The sequence below is a fragment of the Choloepus didactylus genome, chromosome 6, assembly GCF_015220235.1.
Source record: "Choloepus didactylus isolate mChoDid1 chromosome 6, mChoDid1.pri, whole genome shotgun sequence".
Lineage (NCBI taxonomy): Eukaryota > Metazoa > Chordata > Mammalia > Pilosa > Megalonychidae > Choloepus > Choloepus didactylus.
Window position 1 is genome coordinate 144,170,812 of NC_051312.1, and position 17,980 is coordinate 144,188,791.

Here is a 17,980-nt window from a genome sequence, read left to right on the forward strand (position 1 = left end):
TTGCAAGTATCTGTTGAGGATTTTTGCAGCTATAGTCATTAGAGAAATTGCTTTGTACTTTTCTTTTAGTATCTTTATCTGGTTTGATATTATGGTGATGTTGACCTCATAGAATGAGTTAGGTAGTGTTTGCTCATCTTAAATTTTAGGGAATAGTTTGATCAGGATTGGTATTAATTCTTCTTGCAGTGATTGGTAGAATTACCTGTGAATGCATCTGGTCTTAAGCTTTTCTTTGTTAGGAGGTTTTTGATGACTCATTCAATATCTTTGCTTGTAACTGATCTATTGAGGTCTTCTGTTTATTCTAGACTCAGTGCAGGTTATTTGTTGGTTACTAGGAATTTGTGCATGTCATCCAGGTTGTCTAATTTGTTGACATATAGTTGTTCATAGTATCCTCTTCGATTGTTTTTATATTTTGGGGGTCAGTGATAATGCTACCCTTCCATTTTTCTGATTTAATTTATTTGCATCTTCTCTCCTTTTCACTTTGTCAGACTAGTTAAAGGTTTGTCAATTTTAATTGATCTTTTCAAAGAGCCAACTTTTGGTTTTGTTAATTCCCTATTATTTTTTTATTCTCAATTTCATCTGTTCAAATCGTTACTCTTTCCTTCTGCTTGCTTTGGGGTTAGTTTGCTGTTCTTTTCCTAGTTCTTCCAGGTATGCAGTTAGGTCTTTAATTTTAGCTCTTCTTCTTTTTTAATGTAAGTGTTTAGGGCTATGCATGTCCCTCTCAGCACTGCCTTCACTGAATCATCTAAGTTTGATAAGTTGTGTTCTTGTTTTGTTTGTCTGAAGGTATTTACTGATTTCACTTGCAATTTCCTCTTGACCAGCTGATTGTTTAAGAGACTGTTATTTAACTTCTAAACATTTGTGGATTTTCCAGGTGTGCCTGTTATTGATTTCCAATTTCATCCCATTAAGATCAGAGAAGATGTTTTCTATGATTTCAATCTTTTAAAATTTACTGAGACTTGTTTTGTGATTCAACGTGTGGTCTGTCACAGACATTGATCCGTGTGCAGTTGAGAAGAATATATATATTCTGTTGTTTGGGGGGTGTAATGTTCTCTATATGTCTGTTAGGTCTACTTTATCATATTATTCAAGTCCTCTGTTTCCTTATTGATCGGCAATCTAGATGGTCTATCTATTGATGAGAGTGGTGTATTGAAGTCTCCAACTATTATTGTAGCGGTGTCTATTTCTCCCTTCAGTTTTGCCAGTGTTTGCCGTAAGTATTTTGGGGCACCATGGTTAGCTGTATAAATATTTATGACTGTTATTTCTTCTTGAAGCATTGCCCCTTTATTAATATATAGTGCCCTTCTTTGTCTCTTATAACAATTTTTTAATTAAAGTCTATTTTGTCCATTATTAGTATACCTATACCAGCTCTTTTTTGCTTACTATTTGCATGGAATATCTTTTTCCATCCTAAACCTATTCATGTCTTTCAGTCTAAAATGAGTCTCTTGTAAACAACATATAGTTTTTTGGACATAAGGAATTGCCCCAGAATAAACAACACCAAAACATATCCTTGTAAAATTAAAGGAGTTCAAGAAAGAAAGAAAGAAAAGAGGTCCATTAAGCAGTAAGATAGAAGAGATTAAGAAAAAAAAAGTGTAGTGCTAAATTTCCTAGTACATTTTGAAAGACCTGGTAATAATGACTAACCTAGAAGCAGTGACCCTTCTGGCACCCAATTTAAGTTCTTGAAATACCATTTTCCCACTGGAAGAAACCACATTTCTTGGGAAAACGGTTGATTCCAAACCTTAAGCATGAAATGTTATAAAATGAACTCAGAACATCCTGTCACATCAGATGGTAAGGAAGAGAAGAGAAACTACTCAAGCCATGTCAAAAGCTCAGGAAACAAACTAAAGAGAATTCTATAGACTTAAGATAGAAAAACTTGAGTTTCAAAAATATAACAACTGCAATGGATTGAAACATATAATATATTGAAATTGAGAAGTTTAACATGATACTAAATAAAACAACTGGTCACCACAGGAAGATAACAGAAAACAAAATCATTACTTTGAAAACTAGAAAATGAAGGAAAAGGATTTTTGAAAAACAATACAAGGGATTCTTGGGATCATATAACTGTTTTCATCTTACCTGTGGTGTTGGATATATGAACCGACGCATGCAATAAAATTGCAAAGAATTTAATAAGCACACATGAAAATAAGTGTAAGCAAAACAGGAAGACCGTGAACTAGAACAAATGTGCATCACTTCCAAAAGGTGTTAATAATAGGGTGGTATATGGGAAAAAATACAATTAATGTAAATGACGGACTATAGCTAAGAGTAATATTGCAATATTCTTTGATAAATTGTAACAAAAGAACCATACCAATGCTACGCCTAATAGGGGGTAAGGGGGATATGGGATTTTTCTTTTGGAGCAATGAAAATGCTCTCAAATTCACTGTGGTGATCAATGCACAACTCTGTGGTTATACTAAGAGCCACTGATTGTACACTTTGGATGGCTTGTATGCTATGTCAATGAAAGTATTTAAAAAGAAATGGGGACAATAAGATCGGTGGATTGTATCAATTTCAGTAACATGGATGTCATATTATGCTACAATTTTGCAAGATGCAATCACTGGGGAAAACTGTGTAAAGAGTAGGAAACTTTCTGTATTATTTCTCAAAACTTGCACATGAATCTACAATTATCTTAAAATAAAAAGTTTAATTTAAAAGTCATGAGCAATGTAGGCATGGATAATATAATACTGAACATATTCTTGAATAGGAAATTTTCTTATGACCATATTCCCCTTGTGAATAAGAACGTATCTTAGAATAGTTCTTATAGGTCTACCATTTCTTGCCCCTCACCCTCCCCACCATTCTCCCGGGACAGGACACAGGGTCAATATCAGGCTGACAAATTTAACATTCCTTTGATGAAACTGTACAGCTTGTTTGGGTAAAGTATTTTAATTTATTTTAAAACCATTTAAAGTAAACATTTTAAGCAGGGTGATTGTGCCTAATGACTTATAAATGTTGATGACAAGCAACAATTATGGTGGAAACTGACAGTGATGACTCAAGTGGTTGTAGGGATGAGCAGAAGGAGGAGGAACAGGAGGAGAAGGAGCCTGTTGGAGGTGAAATATCCCCATTTCAACATTAGACTGTAAGCTTCCCAGGTTGCAAAATAACTCCACCAATAAGAGAAAATTAACACCCCCTGAGAAGCAAAAAGTGACTCACAGCAGAGGTGTAAACAAAGACTCCTAATTGCTCTTGAAATGAGAACCCAGTCTCTGGAGTGACGACACTCCAGAGAAGGTTCTGCTCACACATGTATAAACAGACCCCAAGGCTGCCAACCTTGGTGACTCATTTTTCATGACTCTGCTGGCCTCTGAGGAAATAACAGGACTAGATACATGTATGGTTCTCCTATTTCCTGATACTTATTTCCTGATTGTTGAAACCAAGGCATCCCCAAAAATCACCTGGAGACTGTGTTCCATTTTTTCTCACCACAGATCATGCATTGCAGATTTAAAGAAACTATATGAGAAAAATCTCTCTTCTATGAACCTCTATACAGGCTATTTACAACCATGTATTTCCCTTATCTCTAAGAGCTTTTTCTCTGTGTACTGTGTTCTCAGCAGGTGTAACCCTGAATATCTGATGGCCTGGTAAAACCAGAGGTAAGAATTTCAGTAACTGATTAAAAATATGTGGATTACTTTAGGATGTTATAGGAGTAAAAAATTAGATCAATGCTGTATCTGTCAGGGTACTCCAGAGAAACAAAACCAAAAAGGTGTGTGTGTGTCTGTGTGTGTGTGTGTGTGTGTGTGTGTGTGTGTGTGTGTGTGTGTACAGAGAGAGATTATAAGGATTGCATTGTACAACTGTGAGGGCTGGCAAATCCAAATTCTCTAGGGCAAGCTGGAGGTAAGAAATTCTGCTAAAAGTGATGTTGATATGTGCAGTCTGAATTCCTTAGGCTGGTAACTCAGGAGAGAGAGGAGGATATAGTCTTGAGGCAGAATTCCTTCTGATCCCTGAGATTCCCTCAGTTCTCAAACTTTAGATCTCCAACTGATTTGATGAGGATCACCCACATATTAAGCGTACTCTCCTTAAGATGAACTGGTTGTAGATGCTAATGCCTCCTATGAAATACCTCCACTCAACAACTAGGCCATGGCTGACCAAAAAAACACCATAACCTAGTCAAGTCAACACAAAAATTAACCATCATAAATGCTGTCTAGAATCTTTCTATACAATGGTATTCACTTCTGCACTGCACTGAAAGAATGGTGTTCACTCTTTAGCAAAACAGCAAAGTTTAGTGGAGACCAAACAGACTGCTGGTCAGAAGACATGGGTTCTACACCCAGCTATGTACCATAGTAGCTGTATGGCCTTGGGTAACATATTTAACTTAGAGCTTCAAATTCCTAGAGAATTAAAAAAAAAAATCATAGCACCCTTATTTTTCATATGCTATGCTCAAATTAAGACATCAGGTGTAAAACACGTTCAACCACAACACTGCCTAAGAGATATAGGTGTGCCAATAATATGGCTAAAAACTGGAGGCAAGAGAAGAGACTCAGTGTCAGGAAACAGCTGAGTTAACTTTCAGTTCCAAGTCACCAATACATAACAGACCTTGGGCAGGTCACTCAATGGCCAGCACTTCAGTTTTCTCAATATGAAAATGGGAATAAAAGTCTTATTCTAAATACTTTTCTGCCCATACCCAAGAACTTCAAGAAGAGGTAATGAGATTGACTGTTGAAAGAAATGTGTTAACTATAAAGCATTAAACAAAGGTTACTAATTATATAAGGAAGAAATATTGAACTACTGAGAATTTCACTTTATTAGCTTAAGAAATACATCTCAGAGACAGAGATATCTCTAAGTTTCCTATGCCAGCAATGACGGTCCATCCTTTCTAGAGAACATGTCTGTAATTTGAGTACTGTACCACTAGAGATAAGAGTGTCAAGGTTTTGATGCTTGCTCTGAATATAATACCAATAATAATAATAATAATAAATAGCTGTTGAGCACTCACTATGCACAATGCTATGTTTCAATGCACAAGCTGTACCACAGACCATTAAATCAGAATTTCTGTGGATGGAACCAGGTCAACAATATTTTTTAATGCTCCGTGTAGTGCTAATACACCAAGAATGTAGAGAACCATTGCCTTAAAGCTTCAATTCCAGTGAAAATCTAAAAAAAATCCAGACACCTTGTAAATACTCACATTTTTATAGGCTCTGACTATGAAAAATATTTCTAAAAATACAATGCCCCATGTTATTTTTACAACCACCTTGGGAAATGATTTTATTAATTTCTTCATCATACAGATACAGAGATAGACTTGTCACTAAGTAAAATAACTATAACTCCCATTAAACCTGACACTACATAGATTTGAGATATGTATTCACAGGTTTATACTGAGTGAATATTTGGGAATTCTATAGCAGATGCATAAATTTCAATTCTGAGTCAAAACACATCTCCTACTGCAAAGTATAAAATACAAACTTATTAGCTCTAGGACAGAGGTTCTGAAGTTTAGCATGCATCAGCATCACTTGGAGAGTCTGTTAAAACAAAAGTACTGGAGACAGGATGCCTGGTGAGGAAGAGACCAGGAGAGAGACAGGCAGAGTTGAGGGAATGACAGTCTGAATGACATTGTTTGAGTCCGTGATCCAGATGCATCTGAGCTGGCACAACCTGCCTTCCCAGGGATGAGAGCCAATAAAGTCCTCTTTCCATGGTGAAAAAAAAAAGCAGTGTTGGTCTTCACCCCCAGGGTTTCTCATTTAATAGATCTGGATGAGGACTGAGAGTTCGCATTTCTAACAGGCTGCACAGGAACCCAATGTGCAGGAACTAAAATTTAAGAACCACTGCTCTAGGATGTTTGAAACAGGAGCATGGGAAAAGCTCCAAATCTGCCATTTTCCTCTCATTTTCATGATCTTCGAACATTCATAGTCAGTTTTACATCCCAGAAAACAGCAGAAGTGAGGGATGAGGCATCAGAAGAGAGCCCAGGATCCCTCAGGCAGAGGTAAATGCTCAAAAGGAGCTTCACAACAGTCTAAGGGCAACCTTTCATAGCATCTTCTCTCCATCCTCACAGGCTCCAACTCCAAGAATGGCTGCAGAAAATCACTCCACAGTGACAGAGTTCATTCTTGGGGGACTAACAAATCGGCCAGAGCTCCAGCTCCTCCTTTTCCTCCTCTTCCTCGGGATCTACATGGTCACCATGGTAGGGAACCTGGGCATGATCACCCTAATCCATCTCAATTCTCAGCTTCACACCCCCATGTACTTCTTCCTCAGCAATTTGTCCCTTGTGGACATGTGCTACTCGTCTGTGATTACCCCTAAAATGCTGGTGAACTTTGTGTCAGAGAAAAACATCATCTCCTACATGGGCTGCTTCTCACAGCTCTACTTCTTCCTTGTTTTTGTCATTGCTGAGTGTTATATGCTGACAGTGATGGCCTATGACCGCTATGTCGCCATCTGTAACCCTTTGCTTTATAACATCATCATGTCCCAGCAAGTCTGCTCTCTGCTGGTGGCTGTGGTCTACATCGTGGGGCTCATTGGCTCAACAATAGAGACTGCCCTCATGTTAAAACTGCCCTATTGTGAGGTCCTCATCAGTCATTACTTCTGTGACATCGTCCCTCTCATGAAGCTCTCCTGCACTAGCACCTACGATGTCCAGATTGTAGTTTTCTTTTTGGCTGGATTCAACATTGTAGTCACCAGCTTAACAGTCCTTGTTTCCTATGCCTTCATCCTCTCCAGCATCATCTGCATCAGCACCACGGAGGGCAGGTCCAAAGCCTTTGGCACCTGCAGTTCCCACCTGGCAGCTGTGGGAATATTCTATGGCTCTACCGCATTCATGTACTTAAAGCCCTCCACTGCCAGTTCCCTGGCCCAGGAGAACGTGGCCTCCGTGTTCTACACCACCGTGATCCCCATGCTGAATCCCCTGATCTACAGTCTGAGGAACAAGGAGGTCAAGGGTGCCATGCAGAAAACACTGCAGAGAAAATTATTTTGATGTAAAAGTTGTTATTCTTTTTTTCAAATTCAGTTTTATTGAAATATATTCATATACCATACAATCATCCATGGTGTACAATCAATTGTTCACAGTACCATCATATAGTTGTGCATTCATCACCTCAATCAATTGTTGAACATCTTCCTTACTCCAAAAAGAATAAAAATTAGAATAAAAATAAAAGTAAAAAAGAAACACCCAAAGCATTCCATCCCCCCATCCCATTCTATTTTTTATTTAGTTTTTGTTCCCATTTTTTACTCATCTGTCCATACACTGGATAAAGGGAATGTAAGCCACAAGGCTTTCACAATCACACAGTCACACTGTGTAAGCTACATAGTTATGCAATCATCTTCAAGAATCAAGGCTACTGGGTTGCAGTTCAACAGTTTCAGGTATTTCCTTCTAGCTATTCCAATACACTAAAAACTAAAATGTGAAATCTATATAACACATAGGAATGCCCTCCAGAGTGACCTCTCGACTCCATTTGAAATCTCTCAGCCATTGAAACTTTGTTTCTTTTCACTTCCCCCTTTTGGTCAAGAAGATTCTCTCAATCCCATGACACCAGGTCAGGCTCATCCTCAGGAGTTATGTCCATGTTGCCAGGGAGATTTACACCCCTGGGAGTCCTGTCCATGTTGGGGGGGGGGGGCAGTGAGTTCACGGGACAAGTGGGCTTAGAGAAGGAGAGAGGACCATATCTGAGCAACAAAGAGGTTCCCTGAGGGAGAATCTTAGGCACCATTGTAAGTAGGCTTAGCCTCTCCTTAGCAGTAACAAGCTTCATAAGAGCAAGCCCCAAAATTGAGGGATTGTCCCACTAAATTGTTAGTCCTCAATGTTTTGAGAATATCAGTAATAACCCAGGTGGGGACATCCAACATTTCTGCCTTTTACCCCAGTTCCTCGGTGGGGGGCCTGCAAATATATTTTTATTCTCTGCCCAAATTACTTTGGCATGTATCAGGATTTCACACAAGCCTTTACAAACCTAACAGATCTTACTTTCTATTCAAAGTTCCATTTAATTATGGTGTTTGAATAAACTGACTGTACAAGTTAAATTATTTAGTGTCCTACAGAAAATATACATCCTGCACCACATAAACATCTCTTCCTTGGTCTCCTACAGAAGTTGAAATTTTGAAACACAGTCAATATTGTCCTTTACCCTTTGGCCTGATTTGCCTTAGTTCTAATCAGATCTGCTTCATTCATATCTCTAATTGAAGTCTGAACCCTTTTTCAGCTTTTCTTAAGAGTTACCATATGAAGTAATACTGACATTCATAGCTGCTGAGCTCTAGGTAGGTGTCACACAGATACCCAAAGTTCCAGAGACTGACCAGCTTATACACAAAGAGCCCAGAATCTCAGAATTTGGAGATAACCATTACAACTCAGGAACAGATGTCACTGCTGTAAGAGCTTACAATCTAGGGACCATTACAATAAGCATTCCCCTGATAAGCTATGCTCTAAGATTCAATTCTCAGAGTTTACACATTATAGTTAGCCCATATTAATGAGGCATTGTAATATTTCTCTCTGGCTTACTTCACTCAAAATGTTGTGCTCAAGATCCATTCACCACACTGCATGTCTCACAGCTTCATTCCTTCTTGCAGTTGCTCAATATTCTTTGTATACATACACCACAGTTCACTATTCTGTTCATCAATGTACCCTTAAGCCACCTCCATTCATTGCAAATCACAAATACTGCCACCATAAACACCAGTGTGCAAATGTCCATTCATTTCCCTGCTGTCAGATCTTCCAAGTATATACCCCATAATGAGGTTTCAGGACCTTATGGCACAGATATACTTAGTTTCTTGTGGAACCACCACACTGTCCTCCAGGTAGACCACACCACTTTACTTCCCCATGAACAGTAAATAGGTACATCCCTCTCTCCACATTTTCTCCAGCATTTATATCCCTCTGTTTATATTTTTCCCTGCAATATCACAGAGATATATTCAAATACCATACAATCATCCACAGTGTACAATCAATTGTTCACAGTATCATCATATAGTTTTGCATTCATCACCACAATCAGTATTTGAACCTATTCATAACTCCAAAAATAATTTTTAAAAAGAATTAAAAAGATAAAAAAATTAAAATACCATACAATACAATATGTCAGACAACAAGACCATTACCAAGAATCCCATACCCCTCCCTTATAACCCCCTCTCATAGATATTTAGCATTGTTATATTGCCTTCGTTATATTTAATGGAAGCATATTATAATGTTACTGTTAACCATAGACTCCAATTTCCTTTGACTATATTTTTCCCCAATACCATCCCTTTTACAACACCTTGCAAGGTTGACATTCCACAGGTAAAAACATTTTTATATTTGTACATTTAGTCACAATCATTAACTACTCTAGGTTTTGCTAAGTTATACAGTCCCACTTTATTGTCTATCTTTCCTTCTGGTGTCGTACTTGCCCCCAGCCCTCCTCATTCAGCTTTACTCACAGACATCTTTGTTCCACATACTTACAATATTGTGCTATCATCACACAGTATTATGCTATCCATTTCTGGATCTATACAATCAATCCTGTTGAACATTCTATACTCCTTCAGCATCAAATCCCTGATTTCTACTCTCTTTCTATCTCCTGATAATCTGTGTTCTCAGTTTTTAACTCTCAAAGTTTGCTCATTAATGTTAGTTCATATTAGTGAGACCATACAGTATTTGTTCTTTTGTTTCTGGCTAACTTTGCTCAACGTAAGGTCCTCAGTATTCATCCACATTATTTTAGTTCCATGACTTGGTTCTTACAGTTGTATACTATTCCATCATGTATATATACCACAGTTTGTTTATCCACAGGTCTGCTGAAGGACATTTGGGCTGTTTCCATCTCTTGGCAATTGTGAATAATGCTGCTACAAACATTGGTTTACAAGTGTCTGTTCGTGCCTTAGCTTTCAGTTCCTCTGAGTATATACCTAGTAATGGAATTGCTGGATTATACGGCAGTTCTATACTTAGCTTCCTGAGGAACCGCCACACTGCCTTCCAGAGTGGCTGCACCATTCCACATTCCCACGAACAGTGAATAAGTGTGCCTCTTTCTCCATGTCCTCTCCCACATTTGTAATTTTCTGTTTTTTTTTTTTAATAAAGGCCATTCTAGTAGGTATGAGATGATATTTCATTGTGGTTTTGATTTGCATTTCCTCTTCAGAAAAGTGTCTATCCATATCTTTTGCCCTTTTCTTTTCTTTTTTTTTTTTTACTTTGTTTTTTTTCTTAAATTCAGTTTTATTGAAATACATTCACACACCATACAATCATCCATGATATACAATCCACTGTCCACAGTATGATAACATAATTACGCGTTCATCACCACAGTCTATCTCTGAACATTTTCCTTACATCAGAAAGAACCAGAACAAGAATAAAAAATAAAAGTAAAAAAAAAACACCCAAATCATCCCCCCATTTGTCCTTTAGTTTTTATCCCCATTCCTCCACTCATCCATACACTAGATAAAGGGGGTGTGATCCACAAGGTCTTCATAATCACACTGTCACCCCTTGTAATCTACATTATTATATAATTGTCTTCTGGAGTCCAGACTGCTGGGTTAGAGTTTGGTAGTTTCAGGTATTTACTTCTAGCTATTCCAATACATTAAAGCCTAAGAGGTGTTATGTATATAGTGCATAAGAATGTCCACCAGAGTGACCTCTCGACTCCATTTGGAATCTCTCAGCCACTGAAACTATTTCGTCTCATTTTGCATCCCCCTTTTGGTCAAGAAGATACTCTCAGTCCCACGATGCCGGGTCCACACTCATCCCCGGGAGTCATACTCTGCGTTGCCAGGGAGATCCACAACCCTGGGAGTCGGGTCCCACGTAGGGGGGAGGGCAGCGAGTTCACCTGTCGAGATGGCTCAGTTAGAGAGAGAGAGAGGGCCACATCTGAGCAACAAAGAGGCACTCAGGGGGAGACTCTCAGGCACCATTACATACAACTTTAGACTTTCCTTTGTGGTAATGAGCTTCATAAGGGCAAGTCCCATGCTTGAGGGCTCAGCACATCAAACCGCCAGTCCCAATGTCTGTGACAACATACGCTAGGGGATCAGCATCTTAAAGTTTAGAGATAGGCCTTACCATTCAGGGATAGAGTTAACTGCTGTAAGAGCTTACAATCTAGGGACTATTACAATTATTGTGTCCACGTTAGGCTATGTTCTAAGATTCAATTCTGAGTTTACACATTGTAGTTAGTCCATATTAGTGAGGCATCATCCCTCTCACAATGTTTTCTCCAACACTTTTACTCCTATATATATATTTTCCTACAATTTTATAGAGTTATATTCACATACCATACATTTATCCACAGTGTACAGTTGTTCATGGTATCATCATAAAGTTGTACATTTATCACCACAATCAGCATTTGAACATACTGATTACTACAAGAAAAATTGTTTTGTTTTGTTTTGTTTTTAGCAATAAGAAAAAATGATAAAAAGAAAAATAACATGTCATACAAGACAATATACTACTAAGGACAGCAAATAACACCACTACCAAGAATCCCATATTACTCCCCTATATCCCCTTCTCATATACTTTTAGCATTGGCGTATTGCCTTTGTTACATTTAATGGAGGTATATTACAATGTTACTGTTGACCATAGACTCCAGTTTGCTTTGATTATGTTTTTTCCTGAATACCATCCCTTTTTCAAATTTCTACATGGTTGACATTCATTTGCTTTCCCACATGCAAAAACATTTTTATATTTGTATATTTAGTAACAGTCATTGGCCACTCCAGTTTTTGCCACGTTATACAGTCCCAGTCTTTATCATCTATCTTTACCTCTGGTGTCATACATTCTCCTATCCCACCTTTTTCAGCTTTACTCACAGACATCTTTGTTCAGTGTACTTACAATACCGTGCTACCATCACACAGTATTATGCTATCTATTTCTGGATCTATGCAATCAATCCTAAACATTCTGTAGTCCTTCAGCATCGAATGGCTGATCTCTGCCCTCTTTCTATCTCCTGGTCGCCTGTGTTGTCAGCTTTTAACTCCCAAAGTTTGTTCATTAATGTCTGTTCATATTAGTGAGACCATACAGAATCTGTCCTTTTGTTTCTGGCTAACTTCACTCAACATAATGTCCTCAAGGTTCATCCACATTATTACATGATCCATGTCTTTGGTCTGTCTTACAGCTGCATAATATTCCATCATGTGTATATACCACAGTTTGTTTATCCACTCGTCCTTTGATGGACATTTGGGCTGTTTCCATCTCTTGGAAATTGTGAATAATGCTGCAATAAACATTGGTTTACAAATGTCTGTTTGTGTCTTAAGTTTCAGTTCCTCTGAGTATATACCCAGCAATGGAATAGCTGGGTCATATGGCAAATCTATATTTAGCTTCCTGAGGAACCTCCATACTGTTTTCCAGAGTGGTTGCACCATTCTACATTTCCACCAACAATGAATAAGTGTGCCTCTTTCTCCACATCCTCTCCAGCACTTGTCATTTTCTTTTTTTTTGGATAATGGCCTTTCTGGTAGGTGTGAGATGATATCTCATTGTGGTTTTGATTTGCATTTCCTTAATAGCCAGTGAAGTTGAGCATTTTTTCATATGCTTTTGAGCCATTTGTATTTCCTCTTCAGAAAAATGTCTGTCCATGTCTTTTGCCCATTTTTTAATTGGATTGTTTGTCTTTCTGTTATTGAGATGCAGGATTCCTTTATATATTCGGAATATTAAACCCTTATCTGATATGTGGTTTCCAAATATCATCTCCCATTGTGTAGGTTGCCTTTTGACTTTCCTGACAAAGTCTTTTGATGTACAAAAGTGCTTAATTTTGAGGAGATCCCATTTGTCTATTTGTTCTTTGGTTGCTCGTGCCTTGGGTGTGAGGTCTAAGAAACCACCTCCTTTCACAAGATCTTTAAGATATTGCCCTACATTTTCTTCTAAGAGTTTTATGGTCTTGGTGCTAATGTTTAGGTCTTTGATCCACTTTGAGTTAATTTTGGTATAAGGTGTGAGATGGACATCCTCTTTCATTCTTTTGGAAATGGATATCCAGTTCTCCAAACACCATTTATTGAACAGACTGCTCTTTCTCAGTTGCTTCGGCTTCACTGCCTTATCAAAGATCAGTTGTCCATAGATGTGAGGGTCTACTTCTGAACACTCAATTCGATTCCATTGATCAGTATATCTGTCCTTATGCCAGTACCATGATGTTTTGAGCACTGTAGCTTTGTAATATGCTTCAAAGTCAGGTAGTGTGAGACCTCCCACTTCACTCCTCTTTCTCAAGACATTTTTGGCTATTCGGGGCATCTTACCCTTCCAAATAAATTTAGTTATTGGTTTTTCTATTTCTGTAAAGTAAGTTGTTGGGATTTGAATTGGTATTGCATTGAATCTGTAAATCAGTTTAGGTAAAATTGCCATCTTAACTATATTTAGTCTTCCAATCCATGAACATGGTATGTTCTTCCATTTTTTCAGGTCTTGTTCAATTTCTTTTAGCAGTTTCTTATAGTTTTCTATGTAAAGGTCTTTTGTGTCCTTGGTTAAGTTTATTCCTAAATACTTGATTCTTTTGGTTGCTATTGTAAATGGGATTTTTTTCTTGATTTCCTCCTCTTGTTGCACATTACTTGTGTATAGGAACACTACAGATTTTTGCATGCTGATCTTGTAGCCTGCCACTTTGCTGTATTCATTGACTAGTTCTAGTAGCTTTGCTGTAGATTTTTCTGGATTTCCTACATATAGAATCATGTCATCTGCAAATAGTGAAAGTTTTACTTCTCCCTCTCCAATTTCGATGCCTTTTATTTCTTTTTCTTGCCTAATTGCTCTAGCTAGAACTTCCAGCACAATGTTGAATAGCAATGGTGATAGTGGGCATCCCTGTCTTGTTCCTGATCTTAGAGGAAAAGCTTTCAGTCTCTCCCCATTGAGTGTGATGTTAGCTGTGGGTTTTTCATATATTGTCTTTATCATATTGAAAAAGTTCCCCTCTATTCCTATCCTTTGAAGTGTTTTCATCAGGAAAGGATGTTGAATTTTGTCAAATGCCTTTTCTGCATCAATCGAGATGATCATGTGGTTCTTCTGCTTTGATTTATTGATGTGGTGTATTACATTAATTGATTTTCTTGTGTTGAACCAGCCTTGCATACCTGGAATAAATCCCACCTAGTCGTGGTGTATAATTCTTTTAATGTGCTGCTGGATTCGATTTGCAAGTATTTTGTTGAGGATTTTTGCATCTATATTCATTAAAGAAATTGGTCTATAATTTTCTTTTTTTGTAGTATCTTTGCCTGGTTTTGGTATCAGGGTGATGATGGCTTCATAGAAAGAGTTAGGTAGTTTTCCCTCTTCAATTTTTTTGAAGAGATTGAGCAGGATTGGTACTAATTCGTTCTTGAATGCTTGGTAGAATTCACATGTGAAACCATCTGGTCCTGGGCTTCTTTTCCTTTTTGGGAGCTTTTTGATGACTGATTCAATCTCTTTACTTGTGATTGGTTTGTTGAGGTCATCTATTTCTTCTTGAGTTAATGTTGGTTGTTTATGCTTTTCTAGGAAGTTGTCCATTTCATTTAAGTTGTCTAGTTTATTAGCATATAGTTGCTCATAGTATCTTCTCATTATCTTCTTAATTTCTGCAGGGTCGGTAGTTATATTTCCTTTCCCATTTCTGATTGCATTTATTTGCATCTGCTCTCTCTTTTTTTTTTGTTAGCCTAGCCAGTGGTCCATCGATTTATTGATTTTCTCAAAGAACCAACTTCTGGTTTTGTTGATTCTCTCTATTGTTTTCCTGTTCTCAATTGCATTTATTTCTGCCCTAATCTTTGTTATTTCTTCCCTTCTGCTTGCTTTGGGGTTAGTTTGCTGTTCTTTCTCTAATTCCTCCAGGTGAGCTGTTAACTCTTCAATTTTTGCTCTCTCTTCTCTTTCAATATAGGCATTTAGGGCAATAAATTTCCCTCTCAGCACCGCCTTTGCTGCATCCCATAAGTTTTGATAAGTTGTGTTTTCATTGTCATTTGCCTCGAGGTATTTACTAATTTCTCTTGTAATTTCTTCCTTTACCCACTGGTTTTCTAAGAGGGTGTTGTTTAGCCTCCATATGTTTGTGAATTTTCTGACCTTCTGCCTTTTATTTATTTCCAACTTCATTCAATTGTGGTCTGAGAAAGTGTTTTGTATAATATCAATAGTTTTAAATTTGTTGAGACTTGCTTTGTGACCCAACATGTGGTCTATCCTAGAGAATGTTCCATGAGCACTTGAGAAAAAAGTGTATCCTGCTGTTGTTGGATGTAGTGTTCTATAAATGTCTGTCAAGTCTAGTTCATTTATCATACAATTCAACATCTCTGTTTCTTTAGTGATCCTCTGTCTAGATGTTCTATCCATTGATGAGAGTGGTGTATTGAAGTCTCCAACTATTATTGTAGAGGTATCTATTTCTCCTTTCAGTGATCGCAGTGTTTGCCTCATGAATTCTGGGGCATTCTGGTTTGGTGCATAAATATTTATGACTGTTATGTTTTCTTGATGAATTGACCCTTTTATTAATATATAGTGTCCTTCTTTGTCTCTTTTAATTGTTTTGCTTTTGAAGTCTAACTTGTCTGATATTAATATAGCTACTCCCACTTTTTTCTGGTTGTTGTTTGCATGAAGTATCTTTTTCCAACCTTTCACTTTCAGTCTATGTTTGTCCTTGTGTCTAAAGTGAGTTTCTTGTAGACAGCATATAGATGGGTCCTGTTTTTTAATCCATTCTGCCAGTCTGTGTCTTTTTATTGGGGAGTTTAATCCATTTACATTTAGTGTTATTACTGTAAGGGCAGTACTTTCTACTACCATTTTGTTTTTTGGAATTTATATGTCATATCTTATTTTTTCCTCTCCTTTTACCTTTCCTGATAATCTTCATTTCTGCACTCTTCTCCAACTCTCTCTCTCCTGTCTTTTCCTATCAGCCTGTAGCACTCCCTTTAGTATTTCTTGTAGTGCCGGTCTCTTATTCACAAACTCTCTCAGTGTCTGTTTGTCTGAAAATGTTTTAATCTCTCCCTCATTTTTGAAGGAAAGTTTTGCTGGATATAGAATTCTTGGTTGGCAGTTTTTCTCTTTCAGTATCTTAAATATATCATGCTACTGTCTTCTTGCCTCCATGGTTTCTGCAGAGAAATCTGTACATAGTCTTATTGACTTTCCCTTGTACGTGATGGATTGCTTTTCTCTTGCTGCTTTCAGAATCCTCTCTTTGTCTTTGACATTGGACAATCTGACCAGTAAGTGTCTTGGAGTAGGTCTATTGGGATCTATTCTATTTGGTGTACGTTGTACTTCTTGAATCTCTAATTTTCTGTCTTTTATAAGAGTTGGGAAATTTTCAGTGAATATGTCTTCTATTACTCTTTCTGCCCCTTTACCCCTCTCTTCTCCTTCTGGGACACCCATAACACGTATATTTGTGCGTTTCATGTTGTCACTCAGCTCCCTAAGACCCTGCTCATATTTTTCCATTTTTTTCACCATCTGTTCTTTTGTGTGTATGAATTCGAATGACCTGTCTTCCAGTTCACTGATCCTTTCTTCTGCCTGTTCAAATCTACTGTTGTGTCCCTCCATTGTGTTTTTCATCTCCTCCATTGTGGCCTTCATTCCCATGAGTTCTGCCATTTGTTTTTTTAAGTTTATGAATTCTTCTTCATGGTCAGCCAGTGTCTTCTTTATATCCTTCAGCTCTTTTGCTATATCTTCCTTCATTTCATCAAATTTATTTAGCATTAGTTGCCTCCACTCCTGTGTCTCAGCTGAGCTATTAGTTTGTTCCTTTGGCTGGTCCATGTTTTCGTGTTTCCTGGTATGGCTTGTTATCTTAAGTTGTCTAGGCATCTGATTCTCTTGATTAGTTTATTTTGGAGCTTGTTTTCTGTCTTTTACCTAGTGGTTTTCTTGTTGGTTGGCTTTGTTTTCTGGCCTCTGTTATTCAGTTCAACTTATTCTAGACCTCTAACTTAGGTTCTATTTAGTTGATCGGAATTTTTCCCTTCTTGTTTTTTCTGTTTCTTGCTCTGCCTCTATGTAACCTTTTTGTGAGTGGGTCTCCTCAGATATGGTCGACCCTAGTCAGATTTTCCCAGTCTAGTGAGGCCCAGGTCTCATTGGGAGGGTATGGAGTTTTCCTGAGAATGAGACCCTCCTATGAGGCCTTTAGAACTGGTGCTTTTCCTCTCCTGTCCAGCAGGTGGCGCTGGGCAGCCCGCAGCTCCCCCACCAGTGTAAGGAGGTATGGAGCCTTTAGTTCTCCTGGTGACTCTGATCCTGTCAGGGGCGTGGCTGACTGAAGCTGGAATCTGAATTCCAGCCCCTGGGGTCTGAATTCCCAGGAGGACTGCCAGTTGAGCTGGGCCTCCCTCCACTCTCCCAATCCTCAGAATTCCAGTTGTCTCTCAGGGGCACTATTCCCTTCTCCTCTCTCCTCTTTGGGGCCTCTCCAGGTAGATTCCTTGGTCAGCCTGAGTTGCCAATTAAAGACGGGGGGTGGAGGCCTTCAGTAGTGAATACGGAATTCAAAGACACTGTAGGTACTCTGTGTCCCCTCAAGCCCAGCCTAGTCCCTCAACCTGGGCTTTCCGATAGAAAATAACCACATATATTACTTTTAGATTTAAAAAAAAAAAAAAAGTAGAAAAGAAATCAAGAAAAAGAAAAAAGGAAAAAAAAAAA

The 17,980-nt window shown here is 38.0% G+C and overlaps 1 protein-coding gene across 1 annotated transcript; it reads left to right on the forward strand.

The window, feature by feature from the left end:
• Window positions 1-6,211: 6,211 nt before the first annotated feature.
• LOC119538720 (olfactory receptor 151-like) lies at window positions 6,212-7,141 on the forward strand. Its single transcript, XM_037841839.1, has one exon. It carries the CDS (start codon window positions 6,212-6,214, stop codon window positions 7,139-7,141), a length of 930 nt encoding a protein of 309 aa, XP_037697767.1.
• Window positions 7,142-17,980: the final 10,839 nt, after the last annotated feature.

Coding starts and splice junctions, on each gene's coding strand:
- LOC119538720 (XM_037841839.1), top strand. CDS start 6,212: ATGGCTGCAGAAAATCACTCCACAGTGACAGAGTTCATTCTTGGGGGA.